The sequence below is a fragment of the Microtus oregoni genome, unplaced genomic scaffold (genome assembly GCF_018167655.1).
Source record: "Microtus oregoni isolate MIOR12 unplaced genomic scaffold, Mior012 000040F_ref0000088, whole genome shotgun sequence".
NCBI lineage: Eukaryota > Metazoa > Chordata > Mammalia > Rodentia > Cricetidae > Microtus > Microtus oregoni.
In genome coordinates this window covers 15,273,956-15,295,681 of record NW_024543207.1, presented here as the reverse complement: position 1 = coordinate 15,295,681, position 21,726 = coordinate 15,273,956, and the positions used below count along the sequence as shown (strand labels likewise).

Here is a 21,726-nt window from a genome sequence, read left to right as displayed (position 1 = left end):
GGGAGAAGCCTTGGGTCTGGGCTATTCCTAGGGCTCCTTTACCTGAGCTTCTGTCTGGGGCTTAAGTTAACCTTTGAGAACACTTGCTTTAAGGCTGAGTGAGAGGACCCTTTACACGTGAACTTGACGAATAGCAGATATCACTGCTATGCATTTATACAACACAAGAATCAGAATTTTAATAAAAAATAGACTACAGTATACAGAATTCTGTGGAAATAAACAAAGGTTAAGAGCTCTGTGTGAGGAAATTTACATATATTGCTGAAGTACAAAGGAGGTATCGGAAAAAAATGTGTCTGGAGGAGCACATTTCTGAAACCTTCTATGAAAATTCACACATGTAGCAGAGTTCTGTGTATGCAGTAGTGTCAATTTTGAAGATCCAAACTCCAAAAGGTTTAGATACAACCTAATTATCTGGAAACTACTAAGTCACATCAGAATATAGGAAACTCCCAGATATTCTCTCCAAGCCTTTACTTTTGTAAAGATCAGGCCACTGCTCATTTGCTTCATCCTCCTGTCTAGCCTTAGGGGAGGGTTAGATGGCCAAGACTTTCCACTTAAGGAGGTAACATGCCTAGACAGGAGTCAGAGACAAAGAAGCTAGAAAAGAAGCAAGTATGATGAGTGGAGAGGAAAAACTGGGGGCAGCTCTACCTGGGAGAGGTTGGCAGTCACATGGTCACCATTTTGCAGATTTCCCTTACAGACAATCAGGTGAATTGTATGTACAGTTCCTGTACCCAGGAAGTAAGACCCAAAGAAATGGCAGAACCAGAAGAGAGGGTGTGAGTGCCAGGGGCAGCAGACTGCTTGAGGGATGTACACTGGTGAAGAGGGGCACTGGGATGAGCAAGGAGGTCAGGGCCTGGGCTGAGGGATGGAGAGACAGAAGGGAGGCTGCAGTATGACGTGGCACCATGCTGCAGGGCTGGTTCTAGGGGCTTTGATCACCACTCGGGTGCTGCGTTTATTCTGAGCAAACATGAAGTTTGCTCTAAAATAGTTCTTACAAACTAATGAATATGCCTAAGGATATAGACTGGGTACCAGGCAAAGCCATAAAGACTAACCCAGTGAGAGAAACTCAGCACCTTCTATATGATTGACAGGAAGATGACTTATACAGTGTCAAAATCCAGATCTGCGTGGTACATAGGGCCATAAGCATGATGCCTGAGTCAGAGGAAGGAATCATGGCTTGACTGTGATTTTTCGGCTTTTTCATTTTTAATAAACAAGCATGCTGTCGACAATCATCTCAGCCATAATTTGGTTGATTGACAGATGGCAAAGCACTTATGAGAGACACAGCCCCTCATTTAAATTTCATTGTGTTTACATAAAAGCATACATTTAAAAAATTACTATTCCCTTATCCATGCAAAATGGAAAATTGGTATTCTTTAGCCCACAGTTATAACAGATGATAAATAGGAAAGAAAACACAACATATTCCACTGGAAGAGCAATGGTGAGTGCTAGTAGAATTTCCCCTCACATTTATTTCATTTTAAAATTACATGTCTTTTTTTTTAAAAAAAAATGCCACTTGAAGTAAGATTTTTCACTAAAATTCCTGAAATTGTATAGAATCAAAAATAGGCTTTATTATATGAATTACATGATTGAAAGGGTCTTCTTGTTATACATTTATTTTTTTCCCTTTTTGTATGCAGTTATGAAGCGTCTTACACGTTTCAAAAATCCACTCTTTTTGTGACTGTTGTCGAAATAACCAATATCCAGGGGACCAGATTATGGCTGAGAAAGAATATTTATTAAACGCTGGTTCTGGTCTAGCAGATCTCACAGTAAGGTAGAAGCTGCACTGTAAAGTCCACGGAAGGTTTCCAGACAGGCAACCAGTGTGCAAACAAACTCTAAAATGCTCAGGATACAGCAGTGACACATTAATTGTTTTACATTAATTTTTGTGTGCTTATGTAAGTGTGTGTATACGTGTTAATGTGAATGTGTGTGTTTATGTGAGTGTTTTTATGTAAATGTGTATATGTATGTGTTTACATGAGTGTTGGTGTGTCTGTGTGTATTTATGTGGGTGTGTATGTGTGTGTTTATGTGAGCTTTTGTGTCTTTATGTGTGTGTTACATGAGTATATATGTATTCACGTGAGTGTGTGTATATGTGTTTACATGAGTGTGTGTTAGTGTGGGAGGTCCTTCTGTCTATGTTTATTAGTTCTGTCTATGTTTATTAGTTAATAAATAAAGAAACTGCCTTAGCCTGTTGAAAGGGCAGACCTTAGGTAGGCAGGGAAAACTGGACTGAATGCTGGGAGAAGGAAGGCAGAGAGAGAGAGAGAGAGAGAGAGAGAGAGAGAGAGAGAGAGGGAGAGAGAGAGGCAGACACTATGAAGCCGCAGGAGACAGTGCGACGTGGTGATGCACAGATTAATGGAGATGGGTTGAATTAAGATGTAAGAGTTAGCCAATAAGAAGTTAGAGCTAATGGGACAAGTAGTGATTTAATTAATACAATTTCTGTGTGTCTTTTTTGTTTCTGGGCAGCTGGGAGATAAACAAGTGGCCTCCTCCTACAGTTTGTGTTTATGTGAGCATGTGTGTGTTTATATGAGTGTGTGTGTATATATGTATGTTTATGTGAGTGTATGAATGTGTTTATGTGTGTTCACATGAGTGTGTTTACGTGTGTGTTTACCATGAGTGTGTGTTTTTACTTGTGTTTCTGTGAGTGTGTGCATGTGTTTCTGTGTGTGAGTTTGCACTTTGTGAGTGTATGAGCGTTTATGTGTGTGCTTACATGAATGTGTGTATTTACATGAGCATGTGAGTTTTTACATGAGTGTGTATGTTTACATGAATGTGAGTGTTTACATGAGTATATGCATGTGTTTACATGAGGGTATGTGTTTACATGAGTGTGTGTTTATGTGTGTTTCTGTGAGTGTGTGCATGTTTATATGAGTGTTTGTGTGTATTTATGTGTGTGTTTACATGAGTGTGAGTGTGTGCTTATATGAGTGTGTGTTTACATGAGTGTGTGTTTACATGTGTGTTTATGTGAGTGTGTGCTTATGTGAGTGTGTGTGTTTACGTGTGTGTTTATGTGAGTGTGTGCTTATGTGTGTGTTTGTGTGAGTGTGTGTTTACATGTGTGTTTATGTGAGTGTGTGTTTATGGTGTGTGTTTACGTGTGTGTTTATGTGAGTGTGTGTGTTTACGTGTATGTTTATGTGAGTGTGTGTTTATGGTGTGTTTTTACGTGTGTGTTTATGTGAGTGTGTGTTTACGTGTGTGTTTATGTGAGTGTGGGCTTATATGAGTGTGTGTTTTTATGTGTGTGTTTATGTGAGTGTGTGTTTACATGAGTGTGTGTGTTTACGTGTGTGTTTATGTGAGTGTGTGTTTATGTGAGTGTGTGTTTACATGTGTGTTTATGTGAGTGTGTGTTTATGTGTGTGTTTATGTGTGTGTTTATGTGTGTTTTTACGTGTGTGTTTATGTGAGTGTGTGTTTACATGTGTGTTTATGTGAGTGTGTGTTTATGTGTGTGTGTGAGTGCACACGGGCTGCTGCACACGCATGAAGATCAGAGGACAGCCTGCAGGTGTCAGCCATCCCTATCTGAGGGATGAACTTGGGCCTCCAGGTTGCCAGAAAGAACTTTTACCTACTGAGCCATATTGCCAGTCCAGAGGGTCACACATTTTTGGGTGGGGTCCACAGGTGGCAGTTTTGGGGAGAGGGTCTGGCATCAGTGTTAGGTGACAGTATGTTTTCCTCATCTTCAAATTTCTTCAACTGTTGATATGTCACAGGAGATACTTTGGTTTCTTTGTGGAGTAGAATTTAATATTCTTAGAAATTTTAAAGGAAAAACAGAACCAAACTGAATTGCATGATTACAGAAAGCACCTCTGGCCAGCAGCCCTGGGTGCCTGCAGTCTGTGGGCTCACTGAGTGACTTCAAGAATAGAGAGCAGGCATGTGATCAAACCGGACTCTCTGAACGTGGCTGACAATGAGGGCTGACTGAGGGGAGTGGGGGTGGGAGAGAGAGCAAGAGAGAGCGAGAGAGAGCGAGAGAGAGCAAGAGAGAGCGAGAGCGAGAGCGAGAGCGAGAGCGAGAGAGAGAGAGGCTTGAATGTCCCAGTAGGCTCTGATGTTCAGATGTCTGAATACTTGATTCCCAGTTGGTGGTACTGTTTGGGTATGTTTAGGAGCTACGGCCTTGCTGGAGGAAGTGTATCACTGGGGGTGGGTTTTAATGTTTTAAAAAGCATATGCTATTCCAGCTCACTCTCTGATTCCTGCTTGAGGTTCAAGATGCGAGCTCTTGTTTATTCCTGCTACTATGACTGCCACCTGCTGCCACGATTCCCTGCCATGATACACTCTTATCCCTAGGAAACCATAAGCTCAAATAAGATTTTTCTTTGGTGAGTTGCTTTAGCAATGGAACTTTATCACAGCAATAGAAAAGTAACTAACAGACGCATACGTATGCACATACACACACACACACACACACACACACACACACAATTTTAAAGAAAGAAGGCCTCTGATTCCTCACAAAAACGAGTCACTCATTTATTTTGCTGCAATTAAAGATATCTAACACTAATATTCTTTGTTCTTTTAACTCATTACTTGCAGGGCCAAAGGTCCTGCCTGAGGCCTGCAACTCCCCAATAGATAATGTAGCCACCAAGGCTGAGAACAATTATTTCTCTACATCAATAACTTCAGTTCAAAGACTTTCACTGGAGCTTGCCAGATTAAATGTTACCAACCTACTTTATAAGTAATTAAAAGCTCAGATTTTACTCTGCGTTCAGACTTCATGTCTTGATGTACACAGCTTCTCAAGAACTTCAAAATCTTTAATGTTCGAATCCTGTGTTTAAACTATCAAGTTACTTTCTTTAGTGATTTTCTAATTATGCATTTAAAGAAACATAGTCTATATAAATGACCTGGTTTCTCTTTTTACTTCTTCAAGAATTGTCCTGTGAGTTCTATGTGCTGGCGGATGGCAGGCACTGGGTCCACACTCTCCTTTTCACTGGCTGGTAGACCCTGAGGATACGTAGCAAAGCAGGATGGTGCCAAGGGATGCTTTGGTTTGAGTTTTATGGAGATACAATCATTATAGTTGTTTTACTTAAACACACGCAATCAGATGTGTCAGTCACTGCTAAGAATCCTCCACATTCCACATTCGAAGGTCATCAGCCCAGGGACTGGTTCTGCCCACTCTGCCCAGCCTTCTGGCCGCCATCATCTCCCATCAACTACATTTGGCTTCTGTTGCTCTGGGCATCTGGACATGCTCCACAAAGGCTACAGAATGGCTCCTTTCCATCACGAAGGCATCTGACCAGCCTGAGTAGTTACTGAAATGCCCATCTCACCTGACACCTCTTCCCTCTGCCTTAGGGTTTCCTCCCCTTCTCTGGGTCTCATTATACTTTGCACTTATTTCCTGATTGTTTTATGCACATCTACGAACTTCTGCTCCCACCCAAAAGCTGTAGGATATAAGCACTGTGAGGAGGACAGAGATATTACCTGAAGCCTTCAACTCAGCTCTTCAAGGTCCAGGGTACTACCTGCACTGAGCAGACATACCATACTCTTTTGAAGAATGAAGTTTTAACCCTAGATTTGGGAACTTTATAATCATCCTGTTTGGTCACTCCACCCTTTTGAAGAAGCTCATATACCAAGAAAAAGTTTTTTTTTTAAAAATAAAAATTTCAATGCCTAAGAAGCTATTTCAGAGTTCTAGAATATTATACAACACCGAATGGGCAGACAGGAGCTCAGGAATCACTTTGCATATGTAGAAAGTGTTTTTCTTTGAATTTCATTTGGGAAGCAACAGGAATTTTTCCACAAGCGAATGCCACCACTGTGCTTCTGTGCTATGTGCACCTGCAACTTGTTTATAGAGGCTGATGCTGAATATATTAGCTAATTATAGATATGCAGATGTCTTGTTTGCCCTAATATAAAAACATATAAAATCACACAAAATAGGTCTCACTCAGGTCTGTAGATGAATACCCAATTTCTGTGAGGTGTGCCTTGGTTATAAAGTAAAGAGGCAGACAAAAGTCAGAACAATAAGGGAGATTATTCATAATGTGAAGTCTTCCCATCCTGCTGTCATTCTTCTGGGTGGAAGGCAGAATTCAAATATTAAAATAGAAAATTTGAATTGCAGAACAAATTATCATCTATTGATTCATTTCTTAGGATGTTCATTGCAGAAAAACTCTATCTAGAGCCAGGGAAACTGGCAGGGGAAAGAAAACATCAGTTCTGTTTTGTTTTTCTGAGAGATAATATTATATATAACCTGTGAGGGGCACTGGCTAAATGTAGACACTCAGAGGTAGAAAATGGCAAGACTGATGTGAAGACCCAGGACACTATGATTGTCCACTCAAGCAGCTGAATGGGATTTTTCATAATAGCAGTTGAGGTGTATGATCAATGCAGGTACGTTGAAGACCATAGAAGCATCATGGAGAAAAGGGCTGACGCTATAACCTAGTCAGGGAGTCCAGAACCTTATCTGAGGGAAGGCGACTCCACAGAGCTGGGCAACAGGAATATTTTCTTTTTGTTCTACTTTCCCAGGACTCTTATTGAGGGAAACATTTCTTTATTCTAACAGGCTGCAGTATTAAGAACAAGACATGCACCTACAAGACATGCATGGTCTAATTTCTGGTGTCTGTGACTAGGTTACTTGACAATGTCGAATCCAGGTTACAGGTGGAATGAAGTAGCTGATCAGCAGAACCTCAAAAAGAAGGCTTCTATTAGATTGCTTTGATGGTCCCAACAGAATCTCAACGTTCCGTCTACTATGATAGAGGAAGATAAAAGAGTTTGAATCAGGGAGATGACAGTATGGAGGAAGATGCAACTAGAAATCACTGGCTTGGAAGACTGAAGAGGCTGTGGACCAAAAAAAACCAGCAGGAGTTAGGAAAGAACAAAAGGAAAAAAAGAAGGCAAATCACTTCTCCCAAGGCAATTCTGAAAAGTAACACAGACCTCCTTGTCAGGTAGTGGGCTTCAGCCCACAGAGGCCAATTTTGGATGTCTGTGCTCCAGAGCTTTAAGATGACAACTTTATTTAAAATGAAGCAGTTGGATTTGTGGTCATCTGTTACAGCAGCAGCAGGAAGCTGATACTCAGGGCTGTGGCCGAGGCCCGGGTTATGCTCTAAGGAGCGGGGTATCAGCCTTCAGTAGATAACAAAGCGGCTGCTTTTATCTGCACACCTGTGGACAGCGGGAGGCTGCTGTGCCCTCTTGTTCTGATCTTCAAATTCCTATCTCCACTGTAGTAACCTATACATCATCGTCCCGAGCACCAACTAGTGGGGCTCTCTGGGCAGCTAGATGAAGTTATCTGCAAATGACGTGGCTGAACTTAGGTCTGGGGGAATCAAGACAAATGATTACCTGCTGTGCTGGAGGAAGCACCAAGGTCAAGGAGTTCATTGCTTGATTTATGGCCACACCATTGACCAATGCCCAGAGCTGATGACTCTGGTCTTTGTTTTTGTTTGTTTTTCTTTATCTTCCTCCCTCATGACTCTTTTGATCTTTCCCCCCATTTCTTTATTTCTTATGTCTAATAAACCTTAATATCCCCAATATATGCTACAATCTCTCTGTAGTCCAAGGAGCTCTATCAATTGCTGTTCTCCTACTCACTGCAGGACAGCATCCAGGAAACACTTGGGAGCAGTTGACAAGCATCCCTGAGTCTCAAGTTTCCTCTGCCAGCCTCTGTGGCTCTGCAGACTTGCCTACCCAGCTCAGCTCATCACCCAAATGACACTCAATCATAAAGTTCTATGTTTTTCTAAACAGTTAGGGGAATTAAAATTAGCCACGTAGACATCCTTCGGGAATACAGAAAGCATCTTGTATGAACATTCATAGTATACAACTTCAGAAAAAAACACCAGACACTTCCAAGGGGGCCATGTGGAACCCAGGGAGCAAGGCCCTTCTACACAGGGAGTGCTACCAGGATGGGAAGATCTGAGCCTTTTGATTTAGGATGAAATGGGGCGATAACACCAGGAAAGTTGGAACTCGGGAGTGAGGTCAAGCTCACCTACTGAGGACAGATTCATAAAAACAGAGGCAGCGGACATACCCTGCTAGCGCAGATATGGGGTGGACACCTATGGGGGAGATGGGGGAGTACGCTGTGCAAGGACAAAGGGTGCTGCCTGAGCCTTCCTGCGTCACTGCATTCATGGTTTGGATAAAAATGTTCTCCTTAGCTCTGTGCCATGAAAACCTAGAGAATTTTAGACGGGAAAACTGAAAAGACAGCAGGTAAACAAGATGCACTTCCTTGGTTTGATGATTTAGAGGTTTTTTTTTTTTTTTTTTTTTTTCTTGCAAGGAAGTGAGGCCACATGATGATGAATTGGCAACAATTCAGAATCAAATGGCTACCAGGAGGTGAGAGGCCAGGGTTTTCCTGCCACTGCTCCCAAGGAATGCTGGGTGAACCTGTTTAGGTTGCATATAAAGTTGATCACATTCTGAGGGAAAGAGTCGTGCTTCAGATGTAGGTCTACTATAAGGATGACCCCAGCTAAGACTCCTAGCAACAGTGGAGAGGGTGCCTGAACTGGTCTTCCCTTGTAATAAGATTGGTGTATTCCCTAACTACTATCATAGCACCTTTATCTGGTAACTGATGGAAGCAGATGCAAACAATCAGAGCCAAGCAACGGGAAACCAACTGAAAAGAGGGAGGAGGGATTGTATGAGCAAGGGAATATGGGGAAATCTACAGAGACAGCTGAGCCAAGCTTGTGGAATCTCATGAACTCTAGACTGACAGCTGTGGAGTCTCCATGGGACTGAACTAGGCCCTCCATATGTGGGAGACAGTGGTGAAGCTTGGACTGTCTGAGAGGCCTCTGGTAGTAGGACCAGGATCCATCTGTGGTGCATGAGCTAGTTTTTCATAGCCATTCCCTATGGTGGGATGCCATGCTCAGCCTTGATACAGGGGAGAGGGCCTTGGTCCTGCCCCAACTTAATGTGCCAGGATTTTGTTGACTCCCCATAAGAGCCCTTACCCATTGGGAAGAGTGGCTAGGAGGGGGCTGGGGACTAGTGAGAGTGGGAGGAGGCTGGGATGTGGAACTGTGGCTGGAATGTAAAATGAAATAAAAAATAAATAAAAAATAAATAATGAAATGGCAAAAACTCCAACAACAACAAAAGAGAAATAACTTCACCAAAAGGGGAGGTACATATGAAATACTTCATCTCCAGAAACATAGCAAGAAAAACTAAGCAGAGTGGCACATGCCCACAATTGGGAGGGGGGAGCAGAAGCCAGAGTTCAAAGTCAGCTTACATGACATGAGACCTTGTCAGAAAAAATAAACCTAGAGAGAAATCCCTGTGCCCCCGACACTATAAAAACTGACCAGTACCTAGGCAGTAGGTAGGCAGGCTCTTTGTTTCTCTTTCTCATAACTATAAAGATGAGACACTATTCCAGGAATGGGCAGGCCAAGAGGAGGATCCATTCAAGCAGGAGAAAGGGGTGACCAACAAAAATGCAATTACAATAACCCAGAGGAAAACTGGACAAACCAAGACTAGAAATGTCACAGAGGTCAAAGGACATGGGCTGCGTGGCTGTCCCTGTCACCACGCAGCTTCTGAGGTGGCTCTAGGCTCATCCCTGGCTTGCAGAGAACACCATAAACCTGGTGATTTCGTCAAGTCTTTCGTCCTGACACTGGGTTGCTAAGTTCTGTGACAATGATGATCTGACTCCTTGATGTCCAACAGCCTCCTGAAAGGACCTCAGGGCAGTCACACCGTCCCAAGTCTGGCCATGTTTCTACTCAGAACTCCACTCCCACGCCACTGCCCTGTGCCCAACATACCCCTGGCAAAGTAGGCTGCATGTACCTCAATACCCATATACTCTATTCTCCTCCCTTCTTGCTCAACACCCTTCTCCTCTGCTGGAGGGAAGGAGAGCATATTTACTTATTCAAAGGCAGGTCATGAGAACACCATCTTCTCTGTGGGTCACCTGTGCTCAGGTGGCTGGTGGGCCATCCCCATCTCTGTTTTCTGATGCTTGACTTGTCTTGACTCCACAAAGCTGAGATCCAGAAGGAACACAGTTGACACCTCTTTGCTTCTAACCTCTTCTCTCTCCCATAACCTCGTGAGGATCCACTTGAGGAATCCTGAAATTTTAGGGCAGTCCTAGATCCCTAGATCCTAGTGCCACTCCTCCATTTCATCTAGAAACACAAGGCAAGGCACCAGCTAAGATGTGAAATCCTCAGGAAGCTGGACCTCCTATAAACACCATGGCTCTTCCATCCCTCCATCCCACCTTTCCCCAGTGGGACTTCTGTTCTTAGCTATGTTCTGTGAATGTGGTCATGAAACTACTTTAGAGTCTATCAAGATATAGTTCTATCAAGAACTGGGTCCTTTTCAAATTAGGCCTGGTATTAATGAATTCATTTTGTCATGGATATAATTGTTCATGTCTGTATGCCATGTTCTCTGGGACTGTGAGAAGTACCTATTTGGTGCATCGCATCAGTCACCTAAAAGTGTCAATCTGGTATCTCAGGTTTCTATGACAGCTAGAAGGCAGGCCTCTGAGAAAAACCTCCAAGGCCAGATGAGCCTGACTGACCAAGGGATGCTCTGACTGGCTCAGGCCCAGGAACGGACAGAACACTGACAGAAGGAGGTGGCAATGGGAGGTGGAGGGGCTCCAGGGCAGGTGATAAAGGGATGCATGCGATGGGGGTTAGGGCAGGGGAAGCATGTGATGGGGGTCAGGGAGGAGCACTCCAGGCCTCCTCCCTTTAAATAGAAAAGCCTCTCAATAAGGAGCTCCTGTTGTCTCTACAAGTCTCTGTCTGTGCTGCCTTCTCCACATTCCAAAGGGTCATAATTTTTACTTCCTCCCTCATCCATCATGCCTCAGTGGGACCATATTTATCTTCTCTATTTCTAATTCTGCTGCAGCCTGTTAGCAATATGGCCAACCTATTATCTCCTCCGCTGAGGGTGAGTCACGCTTCTTTCCCTTTGAGGTCCCATAACCGGTGCTCCACCTCCTCCATCACCCTTCATGTGTGAAGGATCAGGCTTTCGGAAAATCTTTTAAAAATGTATTGGCCATCGTCGGCACTCATTCTATATTATCTCTGGCAGCACTGTGCTCACAGTGGACGGCACATCATTTTCCTCTGTGTTGGCAATGCTGTGATCTTCACAAGCTTTTCACTTTCCATAGGGCTAACCATGGACCCAACTGTGGCCCGAAGCACATTTCCAGCCTGTTCTCCTCCTGCCTCGACTGTAGCTGATGGGATCTGATGTGATCAGGAATAACCTTGGAAACGGGTCCTAGAGGCGTCTCTGTTAATATCCACCTCCTGGATTAACGTCCCCTAGCTGAGAGCAGCAGGCCTCAAGAGACGGACAGGTGAAGAGGGTGTCTACACACACTGGTTTCACATTAAACTACTACAAATTCTTCCAGGAGACATCTGCTCGTCGCTGCCAGCACAGTGGTGTCCTTGTCACACGGATACAGAGCCCCCAGGCCACTTCAGTCTGGTCGTCTAGGACTCAGAGAAGCAAAGCAGTTTCCTGGAGGTCTTGGAGTCAGCGTCGTACAACAAGCAGAGTTCAAGCGCTGGTTCTGGCACCCTTTTGATAAGAGCAACTGCATTCTACTTCCTGATGCCTAGCAACCAAGTACAGGCTCTGTGCCAAAGGAAGGAGGGACAACTTCCAGAGAAGAGATCATTCAAAGGCAACTGAGTAAAAAGATAGAGAGAGCCTCCCTTGAACACACGAGGTAGAAAGAACCAGAGGTGAAATAAGCTCAGGAAATACTTCACATGCAGTAGACAGAAACGAGTCCCAATCTCTTTAACATCTGAAATGTTTTAAATCCGCCTGAGTAAAACAAAATTATGGAGGAAGGGACATTTATATATAAAGATCCATATCTGGGTTCCAGTTAAATGAAGACACTTCCATATTTGAAAAAAATTATTATAAATGATACAAACAGGATATCATGTGTACACACTCACACACACAAAGGCACACACCTGGGAGTGGTGACAGACATCGATAATCTTTTACAATCTCAGCACTCAGAAGGCTGAGGATGAAAATCAAGGCTAGCCTGGGCTACATGGTGAGCCTTTGCCTGAAAAGAATGAAAAAGAAGTTCCATAGGTAGATATAAATAGACCCAGAGCTGCAGGCTAACTCTCAGACCTCCTCCAGCAGCTTTGAGTGGGTGCACTGTAGAAAGTATTATTCTGGCAACCTCTGATTTTCGGATTTTTTTTTCCTTTTTTAACTTGGGCTACCCATCCCCGCATAGTGCAGGCAACCTCCCCAACTGGACTTTAAGTAGTTATTCCAAGCACTCTGGGGTTGTACTCAGCTCTCCCGTGTGAATGATCCCCGTATGACAATGTGCTAGTTACATATGCTTGCCTGGTGGGTGTGGATTCCTTAGCCTACATATCAGTAACATTTAAATCTCTCTTTTAATATAAACCCAGACGTTGAGGCATCTTTCTCTCTCTCCACTAGAACTACCTTTCTGGGACAACGACACCATGCTTTAGGAATGGGAATGACAGCATTGGGAAGGGCTGTTTGGGGGTAGGCAACTATAACCTGGATTGCGTTTCTAGTGCAATTTTCCTTATCTTTAAAGGACATAAGGTTAGTAATAGATTCTTATAGTCATGCTAATTTTTCTTATAAGGAGCAATCAGGTCAAGACTCTAAATTAAGTCTTCATTTCTGGTAGATTCAGGCCATCTGTCAAATTTTCCCACATGTGGGGGTTATGGCACACACGGAAAGGAAGCATGGAGTATGTGTTTGACAAGCCTCACACACGACATTGCCAGTCAGAATTCAGACCCTCTTCCCACCCTCTCTGCATCCTCTGCCCTCTTCTAATGTTTCTTGAGCTGCCTTCCTTGTGAGCATGCCTTAGACTCTGAAGGAGCTGCGTGTGACCCTCGCATCTCACCCCACCTTCGGGGGCTTGCTGATCTCCAAAGCATACACACTGAAATGTGCTACCCTGGACTGGGTCACCCGGTGGACACAAAGTTCACTTTAGTCGCTGGACACTGTCAGGCTGATCTAACTCCTCAGCTTGTCTGCACTGCAGGGAGCTGCATGGATGCTCACATTCAACTCTATTAGCCTATTAGCTCTGGAGAAAAATGGCAAAGGGCTGGCTTTCATCTGTTGATGTTTAGGAAGTGAGTCCAAGACTTTTTACCCATAAGTTCTGGCATCATTTTGAACAAAACTGATTTTTCCCCCTTCATTACAAGAAAACTGTACAAAGCACCATGATAAGGAATGAGGGAGCTATGATTTATGGCCCTCCGTGTAGAGGAGATTTAATTCTGCCTTCTGCTCAATGGCCTATCCATTGTGTGAGCAGAGTCAATACCAATAATGAAATGTAGACTGAAAGGCTAAATCAATTCAATAAAATGCAATAGAAAGGCTAGAGGACTGAGTAAATTTGGAAAGGCTAGTGCCTGCCAGATTAGTATTTGGACAACAGGTAATTACAAAAATCAATACCTGTATATGAAAACATGACAGGCAGCCATCCATCACAAAGCAGGAGTAATTACTAACAGTCTGGACTCTAAGTAAGGATGAGAGGACAAAACACATCCACGCAGAATTTTATCAGACTTTACATGCTTGTGTGTGCACATGTTCATATACAGATGCCTAACTCCCCGTATGATCACAGGAAGTGGGGAGACACGTTCCACGTCATGTTCTCTTCTCAGTGTCATCATGGTCTGGCTCCTACATGACCCTCGTCTTCCTTGTCACCCCAGTCATCATGGGGAGTCAGAGCTGAGGATGGGGGCACCAGTGGGGAGGAGAAATCCCATTGATAACATTAACTTCCCTTCATGTGCTGGCTGTTAGAGGGATTCCAAACAATGGGAGGTGATAGAGGTAGCCCAATGACACTCACAGCAAAAGAAAGAATTATATGTGCAAATGTGTGTGCGCATGTACATACACACACACACGCTCACACTTCCACATACTTACAGTCACACTGACATATACAGACATGCACAAAGAACATGCATACTTACATGTACATGAGCATACACACATGTACACACAGACAAACTCACACTGGCATATAACATACCCATGTGCCCATTGACACATAACACAAGTTCTCACATTCAGACGTGTACATACATCCATAAGTTACAAATGTAACTTAATAAGTGTGGATAAGGTATGCCCACTTACTAATCCGTCTACATAAATTAAGTCCTTCAATCCCACAGAGACATCACCAATACAGTTTCAGCACCACAAGGTTTCCAATAAACGTTTCTGCTATTGTATTTTTCTTTCTTTTAAAATTTCTTTACATTAATTACATCGTTTCCCTGCTTCCCATTCTTTCACTACTTTAAAGATAAGCAAAGAGGTTCCAGAGGACAATAGCTTCTGCTCCAGACGACAGGCTTGGCTGCTGGCATGGGAAGCACCATCAATCAGATTTGATGGATACGTTGGTTCCCCTTCACTGCACAGCCCCTGTCCCCCACAGGGTACAGAGGGTAACTCTGATATAGCTACAAGGAAGTCTGAGATCTGTTGCTGGGCTGCGTGGCAACCAAGAGGCCTCAAGGCCAGTCCACAGAGTGTGTGTGCAGAGCTAGTTAGAGAAGTGAGTTCTGACTGCCTTGGGCCATGGAGGCTGTGCAGCCTGACTGGGTGACTTCCTTTTCTCATGTTTGACTTCTGAAAGCTTAAAAGCTGTCACTTTCCTTTTCCTCTTCTGTCCCTCATCCAAACAACATGATAGAAAGCTCACATTTCCCCCTTTGACATCAGGAGATTCAAACCAGAGGAGGCCCAGTCTGTGGGTAAGAGCCTACTGCCCAACCATTCACAGGGCTGAACCCGGATCCTTTCCAAACTCTCGGAAGCCACATCTGGACTATGTGAGAGCTCTTCTATTCATCCTCGAGGGTCTCGTCATGTGAACTACATGCCTTACTGGGCGTTCTTGGGGTGTGACTCACAGAAACCCAGTCCACAAGGGACTGGCATGCCAAGTGCTCCTGCATCAACATTTTGCCAATGACAAAAGAAGAAGCTTTCATGACCTTGGGAGAAACTCAAAAGGTCTCCTCTTAGAAAATTTTCAGTATTTTGTATCCCAATCTGCCCTTCACTGTACATGATGACTGGGCCTGGAGTGTCAAAGCAGGGATCCTAAGATGGTGTCTGTATAATTTTAATGTGACTTAGGTCATCTTAACAGTAGGTCCATTTTCACATTTAAAATTTACCGTTGCTTAGTTAGCATTTAAGGTCAGATAATTCTACACTGTGTGGCTGCCAGGTGCATCACAGGATGCTCTGTGGCATTGCTGGTCTCTGCCCACGGGGTACCAGTTCCACTCCCACATGCCCTCCAGTCACGACAGTTCAAAATGTCTCCAGACACCAAATCACCGCTTTTGAGAACTACTAAGAAATGTGGGTTTTCTGATGATAGACATGAACCAACTACTTAAAGGAAAATCATGCATCCAGACGTAAGCAAGCTAAGATCCAGGATGAAGAGCAATGCCATCCTCATGTCTTTTCCTTCCTCTATTAAACCAATTTGGACGCACGCTCAAAGTTGCTTACATGCTATGGAGATGACTCATTACAGTTTATAAAAATCTTTTTAAAAACTTGATTACTCAGCTCCTTGCATGCAAATGCTTGTCCTTTATCTGAAAAAAAGAATTTGGGTTAGCTACAGTGACTATGGTAATTTTCTAGAAATAAAACACACTACAATGTAGTACATACCTCAGGGTATTCCAGAAGCATGGAGCGTTTTAACAACCATTTATGTGATGGACACAGACAACAGGCTCTTTAATGGATCACATATATCCATATTATATCCCCTGTTGCTTCTGTAAATGGCTCAGAGCATTGGGTTCCATGGCAAAACCTACAGTGCTCATGCTACTAACAAGTTCTCAAAGACAGACAGCCCATCATGAATCCTGACAACGATTTGAGGAGATTACAATTGATGTCTTGCACTTTTTAGTCTTGAGAGACAGATTATTCACAAAGACAAAATTAGGGGAAAAAAGGCAAATCATAGCAGCACGAGGCACTGAAGACTCAGCTTCCCTAGGACAGGCAGGCAGGCCTGGCCTTCTCATCCGCAGGGTCCAAACATAAAAGGTGGATGCACACATACATGCGCGACTGATGACAAGTGCTACGTCTTAGTCTCAAGGATGAATCTACAAGTCAACGGGGTAATTTTCATTTTTCTGCATCTCTGTCTGACACGACTCTGAATATCCCTAAGTACTTATGAACCAAACACTGTTCACCCGATGATGTGAGGAGCACTCACCTCTGCTTTAATTTTATTGTCTCCGAAACAGAGGTGTTGCAAGTAAGCTGCGGCATTGGACTGAACGGAAGGGAACTGATGCTGCAACATCTGTATCACTTCAGGCAGCTCCGGGTCTCTCCATCCAAACTCCCTGTATGAAAGGAAGAAGGAGAGTATGAGGAACAAAGCCCGGCACACACAATGCTCTCCCAACACCCATTCAATGTGCTTAGCAGCCAAGGCAACAAATGTCTGGACTGTCTTCCTCATGCACAGACTGGTCCAGTGCAGAGAGGACTTCTGAAAAGACCTAGGGTACTAGCTTTTCCTCATCCACATCTGTATACATTCATACTCCATGAAGATTACATACATGTGACTGAATATCTCAACTAAATAGTTACAGAAGATAAAGAAGAGATAACTTATACCACCCTCCCCCATTTTTAGTTGGGCTTACATGGATAAAGGACACATTGTTTTAATAAATAATTTCAAAACCTGGCATACAGCATTTTCTTACATCCTCATATGAGAAGAACAATGGGTACAATCTAATATGCCACAAGACCAAGTGAGCATACTGATACTGCTATTTTACTATTATTATTTTCAAAGCCTTTTAAGAGACAAAACAAAACAGAGAGAGAGAGTGGACCCTTTCATGATTATTCGAGGTTAGAAGTAGAGCAGCACAATGACTTTGAAAAGGGAAATTATTTATTTGAAGAGCTTTTCAATGCATGCTAGCAAATTTTGTGTCCTGTCTTCCTTTCTGTGTCCTCTTCTTAAGAAGAAGGAAAAAAAATCAGTACAAGAAGCTGATTCTTTATTTACTTTAAGGATATAGGCTCCAAAATATTTACTTCTATACTAAAACTCATTTTTGTGTTGTTCCTAAGAATATTATTCTATGAAGTTTCTCAGATTTCTCAGGCAGACCACAAGGCCGGGGGGTGAACTCTGTGAGTCCTCAGACAGACCACGTGGCCAATAGGGTGAACTCTGTGAGTCCTCAGGCAGACCGCATGGCCAATAGGGTGAACTCTGTGGGTTCTATTCTTAGAAATCAGAGAGCTGATTTTTTTAAACAGAGAAATAAAAAGCAACCTCTGAGACCAAAGATAAAAACCTGACCTCAGAAGCTGCAATGGGGACTATTAATCTGAAAGATGGGCTGGAGGAGAAATGGGGTACCTTTGCAGCCCCTCCTTCTCCTGGAGCAGTGACTCAGAAGCATCCGTCCTACTGCTGCAGGTCAAAGCTGTTGCCTGAGCAGAGGAGCTGTGAAAAATGAGACAAAGGTAGAGACCGGGGTTAAAAGTTTCCTGGCAGATTCTAACCTGTCCTCTTTATCTCTCCTTTATTACGACTGGGAGAACTGTCGAGCAAAGCCTGAAGCACGTTGGTGCTGAAGACAAATGGATAAGAAGGCTTCTGAAGATGGTTCGTTTTTATTGGGGAAGATAAACCACTTGATTTCATGTGGAGGAAGTCTTCAATACACATGCTGAAAAATTTCCCAAAAGATATAGAGCACATATTTGCTGAAAATAGTTACGCGATGCTGGCACGGAACCCTCCTCGCCTATGAGATCATAGAAGAAAATTACGGGTCAAGAAATGAAAAGCCTCTTTCTTTCGCAAGACCCAGCACCCCCAGCACCCCTCCCCAACCCTGCCCTGCTGTATGCTAGGACCAGTGCTCAAGTACAGTTTCAAGCTCCTAAACTAAGGCGACCCACCCAGAGCGGTGAGTGCCTGCCTACCGGGCAGGCCTAAGGGTCCCCTGTAAGGGAGCCAGGCACCTTCAGCTCTGGCGCCAGGCTTCCTGCGTGTTCCTGGATACCATCCCCCCTTGCTCCATTCATCCTGTTGGCCCTGGATCATTGGGCTACCTGCGGCCCTGTTTAGTTGCTGAGGAATCCCATCAGGACAGGTGAGTGTGTGCTATCCAGGGGCGGACTGTCCCGGAAGAGAGCACAAACCCCCTCCCCTAGCTCCTTCTGCAGGGCTGTCTTTCTTTCGCACGACCCAGCCCCCCCCAGCACCCCTCCCCAACCCTGCCCTGCTGTATGCTAGGACCAGTGCTCAAGTACAGTTTCAAGCTCCTAAACTAAGGCGACCCACCCAGAGCGGTGAGTGCCTGCCTACCGGCAGGCCTCAGGGTCCCCTGTAAGGGAGCCAGGCACCTTCAGCTCCAGCGCCAGGCTTCCTGCGCGCTTCTGGATACCACCCCCCCACCCCCTTGCTCCATTCATCCTGTTGGCCCTGGATCATTGGGCTACCTGCGGCCCTGTTTAGTTGCTGAGGAATCCCATTGGGATGGGAACGGTTCCTGCTTCTACACTGAAGAGATATACCCAGAGAGTCAATCACAGCAAAGACTGGACCAAGAGACCAGGCCTCTCCTGGCTCCATTTGAAGGAAGAGATGGGAAGGCGCCAATACAAGAATTCCTCCAACAACCTGAAAGGCAACATGACACCACCAGAAACCAGGGATCCCGTAATAAGAAGAATTGTACACCCTACTCCTGAAGAAATAGAAGAAATCGACTCAAAAGTGAACTATATGAAAATAATAGAGGACCTTAAACAGGAGGTGAAAAACTGCCATAAACAATTAGAGATTACAAACAAAAAGGTAGAGGAAATGAATAAATCGCTCAAAGACACGCAAGAAAACCAAGAGAAACAAGAAAAAGCAATCAAACAGGTTAGGGAAGTGGTTCAAGACATGAAGAATGAAATGGAAGCAATGAAGAAAGCACAAACCGAGGGAAGAATGGAGATGGAAAATCTGGGTAAACGAACAGGAATGACAGAGACAAGTACTAACAACAGATTACAAGAGATAGAAGAGAGAATACCAGACACTGAAGATACCATAGAGAAAATAAACACACTGATCAAAGAAAACAGCAAAACCAACAAATTCTCATCACAAAACATTCAGGAAATTTGGGACACAATAAAAAGACCAAACCTAAGAATAATTGGAGTAGAAGAAGGAGAAGAAGTGCAGCTCAACGGTACAGAAAATATACTTAATAAAATTATAGAAGAAAACTTTCCCAACCTGAAGAAAGAGGTACCTATGAAGGTTCAAGAAGCATACAGAACACCAAATAGGCTGGATCAAAAAAAAAAAACATCCCCTCGCCATATAATAATCAAAACACAAAATATACAGAATAAAGAAAGAATATTAAGAGCCGCAAAGGAAAAAGGCCAAGTTACTTATAAAGGTAAACCTATCAGACATACACCTGACTTCTCTATGGAAACCATGAAAGCCAGAAGGTCCTGGATAGATGTACTGCAAAAACTAAGAGATCATGGATGCAAGCCCAGACTACTATATCCAGCCAAGCTTTCGTTCACTATAAATGGAGAAAACAAAATTTTCCAGGATAAAAACAAATTTAAACAATACGTAGCCACAAATCCAGCCTTACAGAAAATTATAGAAGGAAAATCACTAACCAAGGAGTCCAACAATGCCCACAATAACTCAGTCATCTAGAGACCTTTCACCAGCGCAACTCAAAGAAGGGAAACACACAAACCCTACTACTAAAAAAGTGACCGGAGTTAACAACCACTGGTCATTAATATCACTTAATGTCAATGGGCTCAACTCACCTATAAAAAGGCACAGGCTAAGGGATTGGATACGAAAACAGGATCCAACATTCTGCTGTCTACAAGAAACACACCTCAACCAGAAAGACAGGCACCTACTCAGAGTAAAGGGCTGGGAAAAGGCTTATCAAGCAAATGGACCTAAGAAACAAGCAGGTGTGGCCATACTAATTTCTAACAAAGTTGACTTCAAACTTAAATCAATCAGAAGAGATGGAGAGGGACATTTTATACTCATAACAGGAACGATTCATCAGGATGAAGTCTCAATCCTGAATATCTACGCCCCTAATATAAAAGCGCCCACGGATGTAAAAGAAACATTACTAAAACTCAAGGCAGCCATCAAACCACACACACTAATAGTAGGAGACTTCAACACTCCTCTCTCACCAATGGACAGGTCAATCAAACAGAAACCTAACAGAGAAATTAGAGAATTAATGGAGGTAATGAAGCAAATGGACTTAACAGACATCTATAGATTATTCCACCCGAAGAGGACAGAATATACCTTCTTCTCTGCAGCTCATGGAACCTTCTCGAAAATTGACCACATACTCGGTAGCAAAGCTAACTTACACAGTTACAAAAAAATATTAGTAACCACCTGCGTCTTATCAGATCACCATGGATTAAAGTTAGAATTCAACAACAATGCTACCCCCAGAAAGCCTACAAACTCATGGAAACTGAACAGTCAACTACTGAACCATACCTGGATTAAGGAAGAAATAAAGAAAGAAATTAAAGTCTTCCTTGAATTCAATGAAAATAAAGAAACAACATACTCGAACTTATGGGACATTATGAAAGCAGTCCTAAGAGGAAAGTTCATAGCACTAAGTGCCCACTTAAAGAAAACAGAGAAAGCTCATATTGAAGACTTAACAGCCCACCTGAAAGCTCTAGAAAAAAAAGAAGCAGACTCACCTAGGAGGAGTAGAAGATTGGAAATAATCAAACTGAGGGCTGAAATCAACAAAATAGAAACACAGAAAACAATCCAAAGAATCAATGAAACAAAAAGCTGGTTCCTGGAGAAAATTAACAAGATTGATAAACCCCTATCCAAACTAATCAAACGGCAGAGAGAGAATATGCAAATTAATAAGATCAGAAATGAAAAGGGGGACATAACCACAGACACAGAGGAAATTCAGAGAATCATCAGATCTTATTACAAAAGCCTGTATAACACGAAACTGGAAAATGTAAAGGAAATGGACACTTTTTTAGATAAATACCATATACCAAAGTTACACCAGGACCAGGTGAACAATCTAAACAGACCTGTAAGTCGCGAAGAATTAGAAGCTGTTATCAAAAACCTCCCTACCAAAAAAAGCCCAGGACCAGATGGTTTCAATGCGGAATTCTACCAGAACTTCCAAGAAGAGCTAATACCTATACTCCTTAATGTATTCCACAATATAGAAACAGAAGGGTCATTACCTAATTCCTTTTATGAAGCTACAGTTACTCTGATACCAAAACCACACAAAGACTCAACCAGGAAAGAGAATTACAGGCCAATCTCACTCATGAACATCGACGCAAAAATCCTCA

At 43.2% G+C, this 21,726-nt stretch overlaps 1 protein-coding gene across 3 annotated transcripts in view; it reads right to left on the bottom strand.

Moving 5' to 3' along the window:
• Ctnnd2 (catenin delta 2) overlaps positions 1–21,726 on the bottom strand; it is a 752,815-nt gene that overhangs the window by 193,827 nt on the left and 537,262 nt on the right. For all 3 annotated transcript variants that reach the window (XM_041632036.1, XM_041632037.1, XM_041632038.1), the window contains one exon: positions 16,529–16,661. In XM_041632036.1, coding sequence (XP_041487970.1) covers positions 16,529–16,661 — 133 coding nt within the window. The remainder of the gene's footprint in view (positions 1–16,528; positions 16,662–21,726) is intronic.